This window comes from Dendronephthya gigantea, unplaced genomic scaffold, assembly GCF_004324835.1.
Source record: "Dendronephthya gigantea isolate DGI-Jeju-01 unplaced genomic scaffold, DenGig_1.0 000305F, whole genome shotgun sequence".
Classification (NCBI taxonomy): Eukaryota; Metazoa; Cnidaria; class Anthozoa; order Malacalcyonacea; family Nephtheidae; genus Dendronephthya; species Dendronephthya gigantea.
Window position 1 is genome coordinate 67001 of NW_021163315.1, and position 19720 is coordinate 86720.

General features: G+C 35.5%; 6 protein-coding genes across 6 annotated transcripts; 2 read left to right on the top strand and 4 right to left on the bottom strand.

The window, feature by feature from the left end:
* Window positions 1-5: 5 nt before the first annotated feature.
* On the top strand, window positions 6-1610 carry LOC114541722 (B9 domain-containing protein 1-like). The gene is made up of 7 exons (XM_028561526.1): window positions 6-109; window positions 179-247; window positions 409-520; window positions 623-719; window positions 793-855; window positions 930-997; window positions 1122-1610. Exons 1-7 carry the CDS (start codon window positions 47-49, stop codon window positions 1295-1297), a joined length of 648 nt encoding a protein of 215 aa, XP_028417327.1. The 5' UTR covers window positions 6-46; the 3' UTR covers window positions 1298-1610.
* On the bottom strand, window positions 1558-2918 carry LOC114541724 (NHP2-like protein 1). Its single transcript, XM_028561528.1, has 4 exons — window positions 2772-2918; window positions 2101-2221; window positions 1896-1999; window positions 1558-1816 (listed from the first exon to the last, which is right to left on the bottom strand). Exons 1-4 carry the CDS (start codon window positions 2772-2774, stop codon window positions 1658-1660), a joined length of 387 nt encoding a protein of 128 aa, XP_028417329.1. The 5' UTR covers window positions 2775-2918; the 3' UTR covers window positions 1558-1657.
* Window positions 2919-2932: 14 nt separating this feature from the next.
* On the top strand, window positions 2933-7497 carry LOC114541715 (CMT1A duplicated region transcript 1 protein-like). The gene is made up of 12 exons (XM_028561517.1): window positions 2933-3711; window positions 3995-4230; window positions 4391-4693; window positions 4764-4909; window positions 4983-5285; window positions 5356-5400; window positions 5479-5555; window positions 5722-5789; window positions 5872-5952; window positions 6024-6227; window positions 6295-6392; window positions 6518-7497. Exons 1-12 carry the CDS (start codon window positions 3153-3155, stop codon window positions 7410-7412), a joined length of 3015 nt encoding a protein of 1004 aa, XP_028417318.1. The 5' UTR covers window positions 2933-3152; the 3' UTR covers window positions 7413-7497.
* Window positions 7405-9175, bottom strand: LOC114541723 (uncharacterized protein C16orf52 homolog A-like). The gene is made up of 3 exons (XM_028561527.1): window positions 8870-9175; window positions 8456-8668; window positions 7405-8159 (listed from the first exon to the last, which is right to left on the bottom strand). The coding sequence occupies exons 1-3, from the start codon at window positions 8985-8987 to the stop codon at window positions 7969-7971; spliced, it is 522 nt and encodes a 173-aa protein (XP_028417328.1). The 5' UTR covers window positions 8988-9175; the 3' UTR covers window positions 7405-7968.
* A 190-nt stretch (window positions 9176-9365) lies between these two features.
* LOC114541714 (myocardin-related transcription factor A-like) lies at window positions 9366-18330 on the bottom strand. The gene is made up of 9 exons (XM_028561515.1): window positions 17405-18330; window positions 16706-16942; window positions 14508-14591; window positions 14349-14414; window positions 14189-14244; window positions 13909-13984; window positions 10699-12932; window positions 10456-10522; window positions 9366-10307 (listed from the first exon to the last, which is right to left on the bottom strand). Exons 1-9 carry the CDS (start codon window positions 17469-17471, stop codon window positions 9703-9705), a joined length of 3492 nt encoding a protein of 1163 aa, XP_028417316.1. The 5' UTR covers window positions 17472-18330; the 3' UTR covers window positions 9366-9702.
* An 18-nt stretch (window positions 18331-18348) lies between these two features.
* LOC114541721 (DCN1-like protein 3) lies at window positions 18349-19708 on the bottom strand. The gene has a single exon (XM_028561525.1). It carries the CDS (start codon window positions 19556-19558, stop codon window positions 18764-18766), a length of 795 nt encoding a protein of 264 aa, XP_028417326.1. The 5' UTR covers window positions 19559-19708; the 3' UTR covers window positions 18349-18763.
* Window positions 19709-19720: the final 12 nt, after the last annotated feature.

The following is a 19720-nucleotide window of genomic DNA, read 5'->3' on the forward strand; positions in this document are numbered from 1 at the left end:
TCATTTGATAATTATTGATAATGACTTTTGTTTACATACTTCATAAATGGCAGGTTTACACAGCAGTGTTTTTCTAGTTATGGTTTCTGGTCAAATTGAAATAGCCAGAGTAAGTAGATTGATAATTAACGACCATTTAAGACAAGGATATTCATATGATTTTACTCTCTGTTGCTAGTTTCCTGAATTTGATGAACTTTATTGCAAATATAATTTTGTTTATGGTCAAGACTGGCTTGTCACATCGGTAAGAAACGACAGTCCCTTAGATAAGCCCAATAAAATAACTATTTTCAATGATAAGAAATGCTTCATGATAGTACAGCTGACGAAATGTTATGCAGTATACTTTATGGGTCCCCTGTGGCACAGTACACAAAAGCGATCAATAAAACTTTGTTATTTCAGGGTATAGAAGAAGGCATATCGCAGATAACTCAAAAAAGCCATGATAGTAGACAAGTGTTTGTTTTTAACTTCCCATTGGATATCACATTTAAGAGCACAAATCCTTCCGGATGTGAGTCAAATGATATATACTTTTGTTGTTATAAATTTCAGTCCAACATACTGACATTAGAAGCAAGCCATAAACAGTTGACTGGTCTTAATGTTAATTTAGGGCCTCAATTAGTAGTGAGCTGTTATGGTCCTGATGCTTTTGGTCATGATGTTGTGAGAGGATACGGAGCCATCCATGTACCTATTTCACCAGGAAGGTACCTACCTGCACCCTCTTCTAACTATGGTACATGGAAGCAAATAAATAAACTTACTTGCTCTTTCTCTTAGTCATTCTCGAGAGATCCCAATGTTTGTGCCAGAGTCATCATCAAGACTTCAAAAGTTCACCAGGTATGTATTTAATTAAATACAAACAGAATCTCAAAAATATTAAAAAAAGCAGTCAACATTTGTTGTTTTCTCAGTTGGTTTTTAGGAAGAAGACCAGAATTTGTTGATCCCAAAGTAGTTGCCCAAGGAGAAGGAAGGGAAGGTATGAATTGTTATAATTATTCTAACAAACACACCAGGGTTGTGCAAGAAATACTGGCACCCAATGCTTCACAAATATGCCGAAGTGATTGTTTCATATTAAAAAAGGTATTTTTGTTCCTCAGTAACACGAGTGAGATCCCAGGGCAATGTAAAAGTATCATGGAATGTCATTACAAGAGATATGAAGAAACTTGGTTATGACTGTGAACCTGCCAGTGTAGCAATACCCTCACTATACAATCCATCATTGATGGCAACATCTGTACGTTCAGAAGATAATACTGGTGACAATGACTAATTATAATGCTGTGGACAACCAAGTGACGGAGAAGCACTTTTAAACAAATGAAGGGATGTACGTCATTATTATCAGTGACTGTCTTTGAGCAATATCACGAAACAGACCCACATTTATGTTGAACAGTAACAGGATGGCGTCAATTTTCATCAATTTTAAGCTGAAAAACTTCCAATCCATCATGCTACAGCTGGTATAAATGATGTACCAAAGCTGAAATAAAACTGTAATTATCATCAAATAAAAAGTTATTTAACAGTAAACTATTTGCATGATTTCATATATGTATATTTATACAAGTGAAATGCATAACATCTTGAATGAGTATCTATTGTAACACCTGATGTTAATTTTACAAACTCATATAAGAAGTTTTTCAATAGCATTCTGCAGTGTTTGAATCTGTGGTTTGAGCTGTGACCCTTCATTTACGGTGACCGCACATGCAATGACTGGTCGTGAGACACCACAAGCACGACCCAATGCTTGCTTGGAGCGTACAAAGACGTAGGGGATATTCTAACAAACGAAAAACAAATATGATGAAAGACATCTAACTATAGATGAATTAAGAAACAATTCAAACTACAAAACTAACCTTGTCCTCGCATAGTAATGGAAGGTGTAATAATATTTCTAATGGTTCAGTGTCTGCAGCCATGACAACAAATTCAGCAATGCCTCGATTGACACACTTGGTTGCTGTTAAAAGAGAACACATATATTATCACTCTTGAAAAGGCATTTCCAAATCATGTTTGCAAAGTTTGTTCATAAAATAGTACTAAGCCTACAAGACCCACCTTCATTAGCACCTTTTCTTAGCTGCTTGTAATTGGTTCCTTGCTGCACCAGGTCCAGTATTTTGACTGTTAACTGTGCATCAGCTAATGGGTACGCTTTAGGATTAACTTCATCACTAGACTAAAGATGAAATTAATCAAGTTTTAATGAATTCTTCAATCATAATCAAGAGGGATTTGTAAAAACCACAATTGATAAAGGTCATTCTACTTGATGTACACACTTCAGCCTGTGAAATTTTTTTATAAGATACCCTAGAAATAAGACATTCTCAAGGAGTTAAGCTGCTAAGCACTTTGGTCTTTTCCTCAGGGATGGGAAGGAAATCTCAAAACTTTCAAGAGGTATTTTGTGCTACCATTTCCTTTTTTTTCAGGGGGTGTTTCTAGCTTCATCAATGCAGGGGGGGGGGTGAGTCCCTAAATTATAAATTGTCTCTGATGTCATGCTGTAAACAATATTTTAACTAGCTGCTAAAAACTGTTATTTACAGTGAAAATAATTAAGGAAAACATGTATTGGGGACAACGACACCTTCATAAAGAAGATTATAGTACAAGGCTATAAAATGGCAGACAACATTTTAACTATTCATTAAAGACTCCAATGATAATTGCAACATAAGGTGACTATAGACCAAGCAAAATACTTGAAAATATACACAACTCACCATTTTGAAAACGCTGTATCGATCCTCTCCGCTAAAGCTTCACCGAGGCAAAAATAAAGTCGTAAAATACGTTTTAAACACGATTTCAAACACGTGCAAGAAACTTCGATTTTCACCTTCGTGGTGTGTGCTACCACTTTGAGGAAATATCAACTTCGTTGTTTCCATGGCAACAATGTTAGCTTTCTATGAAGAAGGCGAGGCTACCAAGCAACAAGAATGACAACAAAAATATATTATTAAAAGAACAACAAATAAAATAAAATTAATTTTAAATGAGTTCGATCTTTTATCAACCTAAGATGAATGAGGATAATAAATTACTACCTGGTGATGTACAAAAATAAAGAAAAATGCAAAAGGTTTAGCTGAATATACAGAATGATGGAACCTTACTTCGATAATTCCACAGCCATTTCTGAACTAAGCATACACAATGCTCCTCAACTACGCTGTAATGGAGAAAAATTTACCACATGTGGAAAATGTGAATCTTGTGAGCTTGGTAGCCAACTTCTTTACACGAAAGAATGGTTTCCACGCTGCTCTGAACAGACACAAAGACAATTCGTATTAGGATTGGTTCATAGATATAACTCCATAGATCTACACGAGTACACAAATCATTTACTAAACACCTTAGAAGGAAAAGATTTTATTTATTCGAGGTCAAGAAATAGACCAAGTTTAAAGGAAGATATGTCTGGCGCGGTTTCAAACCATGCTCTCAACAGGAGCCAGTTAAAGAAAGATATTTTAGACTGTTTGAATTGGTTTGAATCAAGTTCTTATTGGACCAAATGTAACTTTATGTTAGGTCTTTTGCAGTCATGTAATGCACAATTATTGCATATTATTGGCAATGAATCACGAAGCTTTTGCCTGGTTCATGATGATCAATATCTATCTGAGACAGAAAGCAAATATGTTGAAGATATAGGTCAGTAATGAATCGAAGTGGCCATGTTATATAATCATCTATCAATCATCCACTATGCATGTGACTGCCATTCACCTGGTTCAGTAAATTAAAGATAATACGACATTCCCAAACAGTCTGAACTAAAACAATTATAGAGGCAAGCCAAAAGCTTTTTGCAGTTGCTGGCCCATATCATACTAAGTTCAAGTAAAAATATTGCTATATTATTTGGAAAATATTTACACTAATACTTTTCCAATATACTAGCTGTCCTCAGTCTTGCTCTCTTATTTATTTTAAGATGAAAGCAGTAACCAAAATGATGGGACATCATTAAAAGTGACATTCAGTTCAATCTATAAAACCTCATCAAATCCTCCTACTCCTGATGTGACATTGAACAGACCAAAACAGAAAGCTGCAAGCCTTGCTTCATCTGATGTCAAAACAAAACTTTCTCAGGTTGAAGGATCAATTCTGACATCTCTGAGAGGCACTAGACCTGCATCTGGTTCAGTAAAAAACAGAAATTTAAATGTAATTCACAGCAACTGTTTAGTATAATATATAGGGTTATTTTACATTGTATTGGCCATTTAAATTATATTGATTGCAATCTGTGTGACCTAGGCATTTTTAATGTCTATTGTGAGGTTTTAAATAGATTGATAAAACATGAATTTATATTTCATTCCAGACCTGTGATGATGTATTAACAGATTTACCCAATGATGAATTATATGAAGATGATTACATCTCTGTTGAGCCATCAAGTATAACAGACTTGCAACTGTCATCATCTTGTCTTTTACTGCTGCACCACAAGGACTTCATACGTTGTCTTCCAGTGCATCTCTCAAAACTGATTCTCAGCTACTTAGACAAAGCAAGTTTGATCAACTGTTTGTGCATCAGTAAACATTGGCGGATATTATGTGAAGAGGTTCAGCAAGACGTGTTTGTGCATCAAATCATGATGGAAGAAGTTATGATGATGCAGGTAAATCTAAAATCTTGCAATATAACTCATGTGGGTTGTGATCCTTAATTTTCATTGTGTTTCATTTCAGGGTGCAACAGCCAAAGGTCTGAGTCCAAAATATGCTATGAAGTTGAATGTTTGCATTCCAATGCACAAGGATGAGTCACAAAATGAAGAAGTTCTTGCTCATTCATTCTCAATGTTAAGATGCCGGGAAGATGAGCTGCAATTCAGGTGGATTGTCAGTCTTGATCATCATTGTCAATAGTTCTTGCAATATAATTAAAACAAAATATTTTATTTCTAGGAGCATGTCTTACTGCTATGAAGGAATTGAAACAGTGAAAGTAGAAATGGAAGAAAGAAATTTATTTTGTGGGGCATATAATGTGTTTGTATTACAAGATTCAGAAGATCCTAACAGATGTACAACATACAACGGAGGAAGTATGGTGGCAGTTGGGTCATCTGATCGAAGAGTACGGCTTGTAAATGCCAGTACAGGACGAACTGAAAAGATTATCAAAGGTCATTCAGGATCTGTGAGAAGCTTGCTTATTAATGAAAAACGTGGTTTTGTTTTGAGTGGAAGCTATGATACTTCAATCAGGTATGTGGTGTTTGCTAAAACTTTTGGACATGGTTTTAACCGAAATTGATTTAATTACTCATTGATTTAGGTGTTGGGGTATCCGTGATGGAAAATGTAGCTGCATATTTCGAGGGTATATTGTATAGACTATCTTACTTTTTACATTTACATAAAAGTTTATTAATTTGACATCATCAATTTTGATTTTCAGCCACAAAGGAACAATTTTGTGTCTTGCACTATCTGGTAATAGTCTAGCTTCTGGCTCAAGAGACAAAAGTGTGAAAGGTATAGTGTAAATAAGTGAAATTTGTTTCAATATAATAACAGTCTCGTTGAAAGAAGACAAGCAAGTATACCAACCATGGTCTTAATTTAGTCATAAAACAGGCTCTAACAAAGTTGTAAAAAGCAGCTCAATCACTGACACCTAACTTTTTTTCTTTTGCTGTAGTTTGGAACTTTGAGACAGGAAAATGTAGACGAACATTTAGACATAGACATGTAGTTCTTTGTGTAGATGTGAGTTTCATAAAAATAAATTAAAGTATTTAACTTGATTTCATATTATTAGTTGATGTGAATAACAGTCATGGTTGTTTAGATATCTGATAATCTTGTTGTCAGTGGTTGTGAAGGATGGAAAGTTAAAGTTTGGGACATTGAGTCAGCAACTTTAGTCAAGGTTAGTACTCAGATCATAGAAGAACATCATGTTTTTGCTATGGTCTAAATGTTTTCTTATTTGTATTTCAGAGTCTTGAGGGACATCAGGCTCCAGTCAGTGGAGTGACATTTAATAAGTATCATATTGTTAGCGCAAGTACTGACTGCTATGCACTAGCCTGGAGTACAATTGGCAATCACACAAAGTGTCTGCAGGCATTCCGACATCCCAAAGCTGTTGATTGTATCAAATTAGTCTATTGTCGAGTCATCACAGGGGCAGCTGATGGCAAGGTGAATAATCAAACCTTCAATAATGATATTGATTGTAATTTATTCTTATATAGTTTTGTTTGTGTAGTTAAGAATCTGGAGTCTCCTGACTGGTGACTGTTTACGCATTATCCGTGGAAATAGCAAGAATGATGTTATCACCAGCTTGTATGTCGCAGATAACAGGTGAATAAAAGACGTCAATCTATTATAGATCACAGGGACTGCTGATAGTAGCTGGTAGAAATTCATTCATTGAAAATTTTAATGTAATTTGATCCTAAAGCAACTGTTTTCTTCTTTATTTTCAGAATTGTGATAAACACTCTTAGTAACCTTCTGGTGTTGAATTTTGAGGCAGTCATTTGGAATTACAATCTTCCTCCTGATCGTCCAGAGTCATTAGGAACACTTAATAACTTTGCAAGTTCTCCAGCTCAGCCTAGGCCTCATTCATACATTCGAGCCCAAAAACTAGCACGAGGTGCACACATGGATAAACTCATTCAACGTGCTGCTTCTACACCCTCATTCAACACACTGCTTGAAAGATCCGTGAGCATGACACCATTCAGTTTACAGCGGAAGTCACGTGTATCAAGTGCACCTGTCAATGTGACAAGGCAGGTCTCTCATAGTATTGAACAGCATGTGTTAAGATTACATCAAGCTAGGCAGCATACTGGTAACAAGGTTGAGCGTCAGGTTAAATCACGCCCTCAATCATCACCAGCCCATCTAAGAACATATGCCAACAAAACAACAAATAACTCAAGTGTCCTGCCATTGGAAGGTTGTTTCTTTGATAAAGAAAGAATGAGAACTCCAGGACATAGTTTGGGTAGCAGGCTAAGTCACCATAACACAAGAAGACATTATACAGCAGCGACAGAATTCAATAGCAAACATCATGGTTGGACAACGTCTGCTGATGACGTTGTGTTGGCTCAAAATAAACTAATGCCAACAGCAGAACAAACAAGGGAACATGTGAAACGAAGACCACAGACTGCTGACTTCGTCAAAGTGAAAAATGTGGACTCTACAATGCACCAAACTTCAAGTATGATTCCACAAACAACTTCAGGTTTAAATCTTCGAACATACAGTGAACAGTTAGAAGCAAAGGCCACAAATCAAACAGGCTGGCCAAGGAAAAAACATACAATTAACAAGACAAAACGACCTTTGTCCTGTTTCACATGATGTACATATTAAAATAGTCTAATTTTAGAGCTAATCTGGTGTAGGATGAACATTAATAATGTGATTTTGTATGTTTAATTGTTTTCAAAATCGTTTTTTTATGATTTAATTAATAAAAGTCTCATCATTTGTGAGCTAGTGCATTTCATAAAATTTCTATGTGACAATTATTTACATTTTGCATCAAACTGAAGCTAAATATTTACACAAATTACACCAATGGTGCAATTCCACTTCAAATGTCCCAAGACCTTTATTTCATTTTCACTTTGTCTCGATCAGGATGTGGCAGTGAAAAGCTAATATGTCAACATAATTGGTTTGAATTTGCCCAGCAAATATGAAGTAGAAATAATATTTTTAACTTCATGAAATCATTTGCAATTTAATTTATGTTTGAAGCAGCAGGTACCTAAAGTGCTTAGCACTCCAAATTTGTGCTTGTTTGGTCCTACTGACCCTACATCCCTGAGATAATGCAGTTTATATATATTACTGTAAATACAATATAATAAAGAGTACCTTTTTCCACAATGGTATGGTATGGTATTTATTCTCAATGAAAGCCAATGCCTTGTCCTTTCCTCATGCATAACTCACCAAACAATGTGAACAGCATTGAAAGAATAAAGCAGACATAAGATGAACCAAGAGAGTTATTTGGAGGTAGTTTAAATGGTGTTCCTCCAACTTCAGGACTTCCAAATCCAATAGGAAATATGATTGATGCAAAGCACAACTTCATTACTAGAAAATAAACAATCAATGATATTACCTATCAAGTCAACCAACCTTGATAAATTTATTTGTTTTATGCCAGATAATTATCCCATTATCTTGTGTTAACCTTTTATTAAAAAACTAACTTTTACACTGAGGTTTATCACAACCTCTTACCAATGAGTAAAGTTTATCACTGGTCAGACTATTCTAATTTAACAACCTCATTTAAACTCAATTTACATAAATATGCCCCCTTCCTTTAGTAATCAACTTAATATCCTATGTCTGATGATTTCATAAAATACTGAACTATGACTCACATGCAACGACAGCAAGCCATTTCCCATATTCAAAGGCTTTTGGCTTCCAAAATGACACAACAGTGAGACCAGAGGTGAGTGTTAGTGTGAGCATACCCAAAATAACAAACACCAAGGTTACTTTCCATGACTGAGGAAGATTTGGAGTTACACACACCTCATCTCCTTTTATAGATTCTTGACACAGAGTTGTCAAACCAAATTTGACATTACCTATCAATCAATTCAAGTTTTAATATACATATAGTTGACGTACGTGATGGCTAGTGCAGAATAAGGGCCAAAAAAAAGAAAACAAAAATTCCAGTTACAACTTGAAATTATAAAATTGCCTCTATTTGTATATAGTATATACTTATTATTGTGAAAACTGTAACAATTATCAGTTAATATATAATTAGAACAAATCCTTACCCAAGAAGTCATTGACAACCCAATTCGGTGTAAATAGTGAAACAATTGCAAACAAGTCTGCAAAAGCACACATCAGACCGCCAACTACAACAAACCTATTGACACGATGAAATGGCATCGTTCTTTTAGTCCAGGTCAATAAATTTCAGCCAGAAAATAAGCTTTGAGTGCAGCCATTCGATTCTCTAAGCTCTGATAAGCTTAATACGCATAAAAGCGATGAAAATGAAGGTTTTGTGGAACTTTATTTATCGTTTTTAGTAAAAAAAACGTTTCCAAAATAAAGTCTTGTACTCTTGTTGCCTTTGCAATAGCTTCCACTACATTACGCGGAAACTTCCTTTATTAAGTTACTTCCCAAAATCCCTGGCACAATCTGTCGAAAATGATTGGTGATCAGGTGGTGAATTATGGTGAATTAAAAGAAATGAACTAGTTACTATAGATTTAATTCCCAGACTGGGAAAATGATTTAATTAATACTGTACTGTAATTAGGACAATATTACAACATTTATCTTATCATAACTATAGCAACATTATTTATAATACACGTTTGAAATTCTCAGTCGTCCAAATGCAATTATTATACATAGCACAGGACCAATATGGAATTGTGTCGTTTTCATTATAAAGTTAGGATATTGATGTCTTTTAACTTTCTTTTAAGCCCTTAAAACTATTTATCTTCCTTGAAAACACTCTGTTCTTCTTATGAAGAAACCCCTCGCAATAAAAGCAACCATTAGGTAAGAATGTTTTCATATATCCCGCAGAGCGTAAATTATCCTAATTTAGATATGATATATAGAACTGTACAAAAATATATAATCGCTATTGACTAAATGTTATACCACTTAGAATCCCAGAATCTCCAGTGATACCAAAGTCCATACTCTCTGCAAACTCTGTAGTTTCCATATCTAGAAAAGGTAGCGTTGTATCTTCTTGCTTGATCAAGCGCGCCTCCCTAGGATTACCAAATATATCACTTGGATTTACGTGATATATTGAACTGTCCTGCACATTTTGTGTTCTAAAATTTTCAAAACTATCTCTTCTGTATCCATTAGCATCCAGTACACTCCTCTGTAGTAATCCAACATCATCACTGTCTACCCTCATAGGAGATCCAGGACTCGTTAAAAGACTATCCTCAACATTTGGTGAAGATATTTTACGTTGTGGGATTGGTTCATGATAACCATTTAACAGTTCATTATTGTTGAAGGCGTTGCCTGGAGTAGGACTTTGTACACAAATACTGTTCTGCAAAGCCTCTTGATAAGTAGGAAGGTTAGTTGTTGGTGATCTTGGGGATTTTGGAGATGAACTGTTGTAAGTTGTTCCTCCACAAGGAAACGAAGAATAATTGTTCAAGTTTGGAGTACTTGAAGTAAGCCCGCTGTCAGTTGCCGTGTTTGGAGGAAATAACGAATCTGTCGGATGAAAAAATTAGTTGAAAATAACAGCAAAAGACAATTAAAATAATTAATAGTGTTACTGGATGTTTAGGATTGTTGAACGAACCAAAGAGGTATTGGGAAAGACGAATTCATAAAACGTGAAACAAATCTCTGTTCTTACCTCCAAGAATCTCAAGCAATTCAGCATTACGATTGTCCATACTATTCTGAGACTCGATAATCATTGCCTAGAAAAAAAGTCACGGGTTAGATCAAGTTCTTTTTACGACTAAAAAGACAGTAATTATATTTAATAGGAATTCGATATTAAAGTATGAAAAACACGTCAGTACAGTGAAAAAGGCTGGATATTCAAGGTTTGAAATGAGTAATTTAAGCATTCTTATTATATCATTACTTTTACCTTTTGTAACTCTTGCGTTATGCCATGATAATTATCTGCCATTTCCGACATTTCTTCAGTTTCAGGAAAATCAAGACATATTGAGGAAACAGATTTATGTCCTTTTTGAAGTTCATGTGGTGGACCATGGTTTACTGACGGAACAGACAAGGATCTGCGGTGTGCCAGAGGCGAGGTGCTACCAACGCTGTTTGTTCTTTGATGCGTCTTAAGTAAACTATTATTATTACTATTTGAAAAACTTGAGCTTCGAGGACTTAATTTCCCAGCAACTGCCTCGAAATATGGTGGTGGAGACCTCTCCAGTGAGGTTGGTGAGCTTGTAGGAGAGCGAGAATCACCATCAATGATTGCCTGCCAGTTGGTTTCATGGTCCATATTTATCTCACCATGCAAGCTTCCATCAGTTTTGTTTAACTGTTGAAAGAATGCATCACCCTCTGGTGTAAGCTGCTGATCTGGTGGGCTGAATAAAAGTTCTGCCTTTTGTTGAAGTTTTGGAGGTTGTAAAATAATCACAGGTTTCACAGGCTGTTTAAAGTGAATCACATTATGTTGTTGTACAGAGTTAAAGATACTTTGTGGTGTTGTTGTTTGTTGTCCATGGTTGCAGTTTTTGTTGCAGGTCAATGCTGAACAATGTAGCAATGGTGTTGCTGACACAGACACCTGGCACTGTTGAGGAGGTGGTAATGTTGTACCATTACTTGACGGGATCTCAGGTTCACTTGATTCAGTGTGCGCTTGCAGAGGAGTACCAGATCCTTGGGATACTGTTAGTTGATTATAAAGCTGTTGCTGTTGGTGACTAGACTGCGGTATTTTCTGCTGCTGTTGAAACTGTTGATGCTTCAACTGTTGTTGTTGTAATTGTTGTTGTTGCTGCAACTGTGTTTGCTCTTGTTGTTGCTTCTGCTGCAATTGTTGGTTTTGTTGCTGATTTTGTTGTTGCATTTGCTTAAGTTGCTGCAAATGTTGTTCCAATTGTTTCTTCTGTAACTGTATTGACTGTTGTTGGTTTTGCTGAGGTGGCAGCTGCTGTCTTGGTAAAGGAGAGCTCTGAGGCAAGGTTGGGTGATGTAAGGGTTGTTGGTTAGGAAGCAATGCTGTCATCTGATTTTTATTATCAGCAGATGCTGGTTTAGGTTGCAGCTGCTTACCTTGTTGACTTTTCTTCAGATCTAACTGCTGTAGCTGTAACTGTAGATTAAGATATTGCAATTGCTGAATTTTTTGTTGGATTTCCTCAACACTGATATTTTGTTCCATTTGTAATAACTTTTCTGCATCATTCAATATTTTACCAGGTCTTATCGAATTAACCAGAGCAACTCCACTTGGTGCCGAGGTAGACCTGGTTAAAGCAGTTCTTGGTGCAACTGGTACAGGCGTGGTTTGTGTTACAGTTGTAACAGCGCTTGTTATGGTAGTTGAATCACCTGATCTTTGTGTCGCATTTGCGTGCTTTAGTCGTTCCATTAGATTATTCTTGGAACCAGACACAGGCAACCCTCTGCTTTTTAATTCATTCCGTAAATCAATAACTCGCATTTCTTCCAATTTCATTGGTTTATCCACAGGTGCATTATCAGCCGGGCTGCTTTTCTGCACAGCTGGTAAAAGTGGTAAGAATGTCTGTGGATAATTCTGACATAGCACCTGAAGCTGTAGATACAGCTGCTGCTGTTGCAACAGTAATGCATACGGCGAGTCAGATGGAAGAGTTGTATCACTTTTAGAGCTGCTGCTGGTCTCAATATTTGGTGGACGATATTCATGATATTTATATTTCTTAAACTTAGCTTTAGATACTTTCTTTCTCTTGGTATCTTTGAGCTTCATGTGTGAATGAGTGCTTTGCATTTGTGGATAGGCTTTGAAAGGCAGGTCACCTGAGATAACCTTAGGTGGAGTGGTAAACACAGGTGAGGGTGACAACTCTGGAGGTGAACCAATGCTTGAGGTGTTATCTGGGGATGGTTGAGGTGAATCCTCATTGAAGGACTCTGGTGGGGATAGTGCATTGATGATGTGGGTTGAATCTGTGGTGTCTGAATATTCAACTGCCCCTTCTTTAATTGCATGCTTCACAAATGAATCAGGTTCCAGGATATTCTTATTAACCAGTTCCAAGGGGCCAGGACGCATAAGCAGCCGCTCATTGAGGTCATCTTGTAGCTTCTTACGCTTCAAACATATTTGACGAGCTTGTATTGATGGATCAGCATTGGAATCTGAAACGAACATGAGGTAGTTTGTTATTTACCACATACATGATAATCTTAATAATATAATATGTTATCGTTGGTGAAAATATGTACAGACTGTATGAGGAATTCCTCTCATAGATCACTCATTATCATCACTTACATCACCCATCATGGGTCAGTGGATCATATTTTTAAATAAAAAATATGAAATTGGAGACTTAGCAAAATCTAGAATCCTTATTATCAGACAATGCTATTTGTTGAATAGAATTATCTTCATCTCTTTATAGTAGAGTATCTTGGTGAATGAAATCACCTCTAATAAACTGATTTAGTCCATTATACAATTGATAGCTCAGGAAAATTTGTCTGTTTGCTCGCCTATTATCAAACACTAATCTGCAATGTGAACTGTCTTCAACAGCACATTTAAACTCACGACACTACATATTTCCTTTTCACACAATGAAATGTTATAGCACAGTCACATAGCAAATGAAAACATCTCTTAGTACCTTAGGCATTCTGATAACCCTAAATGAAATTTCGAGACATTTCCTTGAGCAAACGTATTGTTCATTTGCAAATACTTAAAGCCCTGTCTTTGTAATTGCCTACATATTATTATAATCACAATGAAATCCGTTTTTAAATGCATCTTTTATGAATACTACAATCCTTAAGACGAAACAATGCGTATTTTACTGATGGAGGACATTAGATTTACTATATGTTGAAAATATTGCTGTGCAGACAACAATTATTTGTACTTTGTGTATTAATTAACACGCTGTTTGTGAATAAACTTCAGTATAAAAATTTAGCCGAGATTTACAATCGTGTATGGTTTTTGACAAAGAGAGTAGCTGGGTTCATAAACTTGGCTACCTTCAGCAACAAATATGCAAAACCATATCACGAGTATAAATATCTGCAAAGTGTAATATCGATTCGCTCTCAGAGTTGTAATGTACGAAATATTTTGACAGTCAAACCCTACCTTCAAGAATATGGCGTTGTATTAATTGACTTCTTTCGGGTCGCACACGAATCTTTCGTTGCAAAATATCGCTTTTCTAATGGATCAAAAATATAACTAATCTTTAGTACAAAAGTACTTGAGGGGAAATGAAAGTCTACCGTTAAACGATGAAAGATAGCCTGTGATAAACTACTTTGTCCGCTGTCTACGTTGTTGTATTAAAATAACAATAAACTCTATATTTAATAACTGTTATTTTCCTTACAATGTTCAGTATTAAATATGTAAAACAACATACCCTAGCCCTCTCTAGTCTCGACTTCTGTTGCAGGATAATAGGCCCTGCAGACACGGCTAAAGACACAAGAAATCATAAGTATCAAGTGATATGCTTGTGACAAAACGGTTGTTGTTGTATGTTACGTGAAATTGATCGAGAAAACGTATGGACAGCTAACCTGGCATAATTCCTTGATTAACCAGCTCTTCTCGTGGCCTACGAAGCTGTAGCCGACGAGCCAAAACTAAGCATGAAATATATAGAAAGGAAAGCATTATACCCTGTTGTTTATGCGCAGTATAAAGTCAGGGTTAAGTAGACTGTTATCCGTTCATACCTTCTCGGTTATTCTGTAGTTGTTCATGACTCAAACTTTGAGTGAAAACCAAATCTTCCGCAGAGCCAGCATTTTGCTCCATATCTACACGCCAAAAGATATAAGGAAAGTATAAAAGAAGCCACAATACAGGTAACAGAAGTGAAAGATTTCCGGCCTACATGGCTCACTGCATTTTCATTTTTTTCATCAAATTAATGGCGACCTTAGTCACCAAACCTTTGTTATTCTCCTTCATAAGAACATGACGTCATCGCACAAATACAGTATCATGTGATAACTTATTGATGATTGTATGTACTTTTTAATACTATATCTATTTGTAATCAAATATAATCACCATTTTAGCAATTTTAAATAACAAAATATTTAAAAATGAGATATATAAACCGCAGTGTTATCTAATGTCTCCGTTTGCAACGGAAACCGCAGTGAATAGACAGATCAGCAACATTGATTATTAAATATCTATCCGACTCAATTAAGTAATTGTGAATGCTAGGATTTCGTAATTAACGGTCTTAAAAATGGTCCGTGCATACCAAAGGAAAAAACGATGTAGTGAGATGACCCTTTCCTTGAAATAAAGCTAATAATACTCCTAACGTCATCGATCAAAGAAACTTTATTCATTAATGATTTGACCAGATGAAATATACTAAATGCCATAAACATAAATCATACAGTGTATTGATAGTGCATGACGAGTCTGGTCATTTAATTCGAAATGAACGAGACAGAGTAAGTTGCAGCACATGCAATAGGTCATCTGATATCCACCTCTTTCACTCATCGCGTAGAGTACATGATAAAAAATATTCTTCAGTTTTTCTGATATTTACGCTCAAAGCAACTCTGAGCAAGATGATGCTTCAATATTTGAAATGAAAGAAAGAAATTGAAAGAGCTGATGCATTGAAATAAAGGAGAATATTGTAAGATGAAATTATGACACTTGTGTATCATTAGCCTGTTTTGGTAATCTGCTTATCGTTATACTTAGTTTCCGAGTAGCCAAAATTACCTTTTGTAAGAAATAGTATTGCTTTCTCTAAGGATGGTAGCTTGTAAAGCCTCGGAAACCAGAGAAGGAAAGTAAAAGTGGTTATATATATATAATTTATAAGGTGGAGTAGTTTCGAGAAGTAATCTAAGGGAAACGAGAGGTCAAAAGGCTAAAAACCCGATATTAACATCTGTCTAAAATATTGTATATAAGTGGCATACATAAAAGTGAATTCGTATTTCATCTTCACAGCGTCTATAAAACCTTTTCGTCATTTTTCACTTTCTATTCTCAGACTCAGGAAAATTAATTTATATTTAGTCCAAATTTATTATCAGAAATAATAAATTTCTTCTGGTAATTGAAAGCAGATGTATTTTATTTCCACATGTCAGTTGCCCAGCGAACTCACAAGTACCAGTGTTCTGTATTTCGCCTCAAGAATACGTTTAATTATGACCATTATCCTTTGGGCAGTCGTTTGACCAGAAGGAGAATTTGAAAATTAAAAGACGTTGTTTATTTTAGAAGTCATCCTATCCAAAATCAACAAGTAGTCTAATATAGAACAGAATTTCGTTCAAAATTCCAGGATTGATTAGTTTTGCATGTATATCAAAGCTCAGCGTCGAGTTGATGAAAGTTAAGCCTGGAGGGAGAAGTAAGTGCCTAGGTGGTGTTCCGGCTAGCCGCTGTTCTCGAAAACTGTTTCCTATTGAACTTAGTCTTAGTGCTCGTTGCCCAACTACAATACTCCATGATAAACGAATTGATATAAAATGAAACAGGTCTTGATTTGAACTAAGTGTAAACACAAACGTTGCTGAAATGTTGGGTTTTTTGCGGGGAAGAAAAAGTGAGAAAGATTAATCTGAGATGACTTTGATTGAAATAACCTAATATCTAACCTTGTGCATCATCAATCAAGCACTTATCAGATGTTCTTAACAGTTATCTTACTGATACTCATTCCACTAGTTCATACGTGCGATGTTGAAAATTCACAATCGGCCATTGTCGTTCGTTTACACGAAAGAACGCGCAAATAATGCAAATCTTTCATATTCTAATGCGCGTAGTTCAAAAGCATAACGGGTGTACTGTTACCCCTGTGAAGGCTCGGAACTTTAGTATACAACAAATTAATTGATAATTCACTAACAATTAATATAATTTCTGTTTATTTGGATACCTTCAAGATCATCAGATATCTTTTGACGTTTTGAGACGTTCTCGAAATTGTTTTGGAAAATTACACAAGCCTTTACCATCTTTCCCATGTCTTTGTGCGAGTCTAAATCTTCAGTCTCGTTAGGTAACATCTGTGTGAACCAATCACCGAATGCCAATGAGATGATCTCGTAGTTAACACTTGAATGTGTCTTTGAAAGAAGACAATCTTCACTACAGCAAAACTTTTTCAGTAAATCTAAAAAATATATTTATTCTTTCATATTTCATGATGTGTCAGGCAATGCGGACTTTCAGTGTCTGTGACTAAGTCCAACAGCCAAGTGACAAACACAAGTGATATCATATTACCAGATCGAACGATAAATCATGTCAAAGGTTACGGAGAACTTCCCTTGTTGTCTAGCTATTTAACTTGCCTTGAACTACAAGATGTCGGGGAAATGGCAATGCCAATTATTTCATTAATCAACTCTCCACTATGAGGGATATCACAATAAAAAAATTTGACATATAAAAATTGTAAATGTCACGCTGATGTTCTGTTCAAACATGTACCTTCGGATCCGACTATAATTTTACAAACACGGCAATTTTTTGTTTGTTTTCCGGTTTTTAGCAAAAATAATATTTGATAATCACGCGCGGATTGATCGAAAATAAAACATGGTTGAGGAAAGGAAATTGGATGAATACGTACCAAACAACTCATCCAACTTGCATTTGGTAAAATATCTTCTCTTCTTTGGCCGTACCAGATCCACCATGATGAAAGAGTGACGATTCACAGATTTTCAATTTCTATTTTCCCACATGAAGAAAACAGATAAAAACTGAGCCATGAAGTATTATATCCTGCTTGAACGACAAAAATAATTTAAAAAATGCGTGTGTGTTTCTAGAAAGTTGAATTTTCAATTAGGATAGATACGTCAAACATTCTCCCAAAGAGCAAAGATATTAACGTTGGTTAAGATCAGGAGCAAGGAGTAACTCTATACGTTCATGTGAGATGTATTCTTCACAAATCATGAAGAATCTTTCTCAGGATTCAGGAACCCCTTTTTCATGATATAGACAGGATAGGAGGCGCACTTATGGTGGAGCAGACTATTAAGGTCCTGCCGTTCTGGTGAGCAGGTGGTAAATATCAGATTCTTTTCTCACAAAATCTCCTCCAAATCTGAATCTCTCTCCCCTTAATCAAACTCAAAATAAAAGAAAGTACAGGTATTAACAGCAGTCAGCTAGTATGTTTGGGTTTAAGAATTAAACTGATCTGATCCAGAGAATGAATGCATCTTAGTGACTCACTGATTTGATTGATCGCTGAGAAGCATCTAACATTTTACCAATAAACAACACAATTATCACAATCTAACCACCTTTGTGATGCTGAATGGTTAGAAAGTAATTGTAAGTAATTTAAAGTGAGCATGATGTCATAAACTCCAAGTAAAATTGTCATGTTGTGAAGACAACTTTCATTACTGCCTATGATGTTTTATTCTCTAATAAACCTTTGCTTCCTTCTGAAGAATAGACAAATGAAATTAGAGTGACATACAGGGGGAGTAACTAGAACGATAATTGGGGGGATATTGATATATAATCAGTTCTGCCCGACAGATTTCTATTGTAAGCTAGTGCAATTACAAAAGAAATCCGTAGGGCAGATCTGGATATATAAATATTTATATTATCGTTCTAGTTACACTGCTGGTGAGGATACAATTTTCCTTGTTGAATTGTTTTAATAAATGATCTTCCTGCCATGTCATTTGTATCAGATTATAAAACAAGTCTGGATGGAAGCCAACTTTTTAATCTTTGTCGATATTACCATTTTCATTATGACATTATATTATCTTGACCCATTGTTACATTAACTCTCATTACATCACAGTTTGTCAAGCTTTAATGATATATGGAGCCTCTATTATCTGCCATCACATCATATACATGACCAACTGCAATGTATGTTTAAAAATAATATAAAATATTGTGTCTCACTTCACTAAATTATTCTTTAATATTTGATGTATTAAGTTCTCATGATCTATTTTGTTATCTCTGCATTTCCATTTGAAGTCATGTGTCTTTGTGCTTCAACAAAGTCATCAAATAAACTGGGCCATGCTTCTGACTCATCATAATTGCTGAAGTCAGGTGTTATTGCTTCGGCCATATGAAGAAACATATTCCAAGTGTCTCTGGGTATGACCTTCACCTCTTTTTCCTCAATATAGTCATACCACTTATCCATATATTCTGGGCCATGTTCACCAAAAACAAGCTTCCATAGTGGAATAGCCATGTTTACAGGCAGGCTTCGCTGTCCCTCGTCAACATCTAAGCCAAATCCAAACGTAAATTTATAAAGTTCGCGAAAATCCTCATTGTTTAGTCTAACTCTTTTTTCAATATCGACCATTTTGTTCTTAATTGAATTCACATTATCGACTTTCAATAATTTGCACCCGTCAACGAATTCTTCTCTAGTAAAACGGCACATTTTTGAGGCGTTAAATTGCCAAGCTAACACCAAAACAATAAATTCTGTCGGGTGAACAAGAAGATCTTGACAAAATCGTTCCACTCCATTTACTAAAATTGCGTCCTCACTTTCATCTTTGTATTTCTGAAACATGGCTTCAATCTTCGTTTCGTCGTAATCAGACTTTGTCACGTAAGAACGAGGTATTTCTACGACTTTCAATGAGTCTGACGGTGGTGTTTTTATTTGGCTAGGTTCATATACCTCTGTTTGAGACCCATCGCCATAATTACTTGTCGATTTTAATGTTGTATTTACATTCTCTGCCGTCGTACACATTGATAAACATTTCCCCATAATATATACTATTTACTCACAAAGTAAACGAATACAATTTCTATAATAAACCGTAGATTTCCCAAAGCTACAACGTAAATTTCGTGGCGAAATAATCGTTTTTCATGACAAAACAAAGCCAGGATATTTTCTAATTCTTATCTTCCGGAACTATCAAACAAA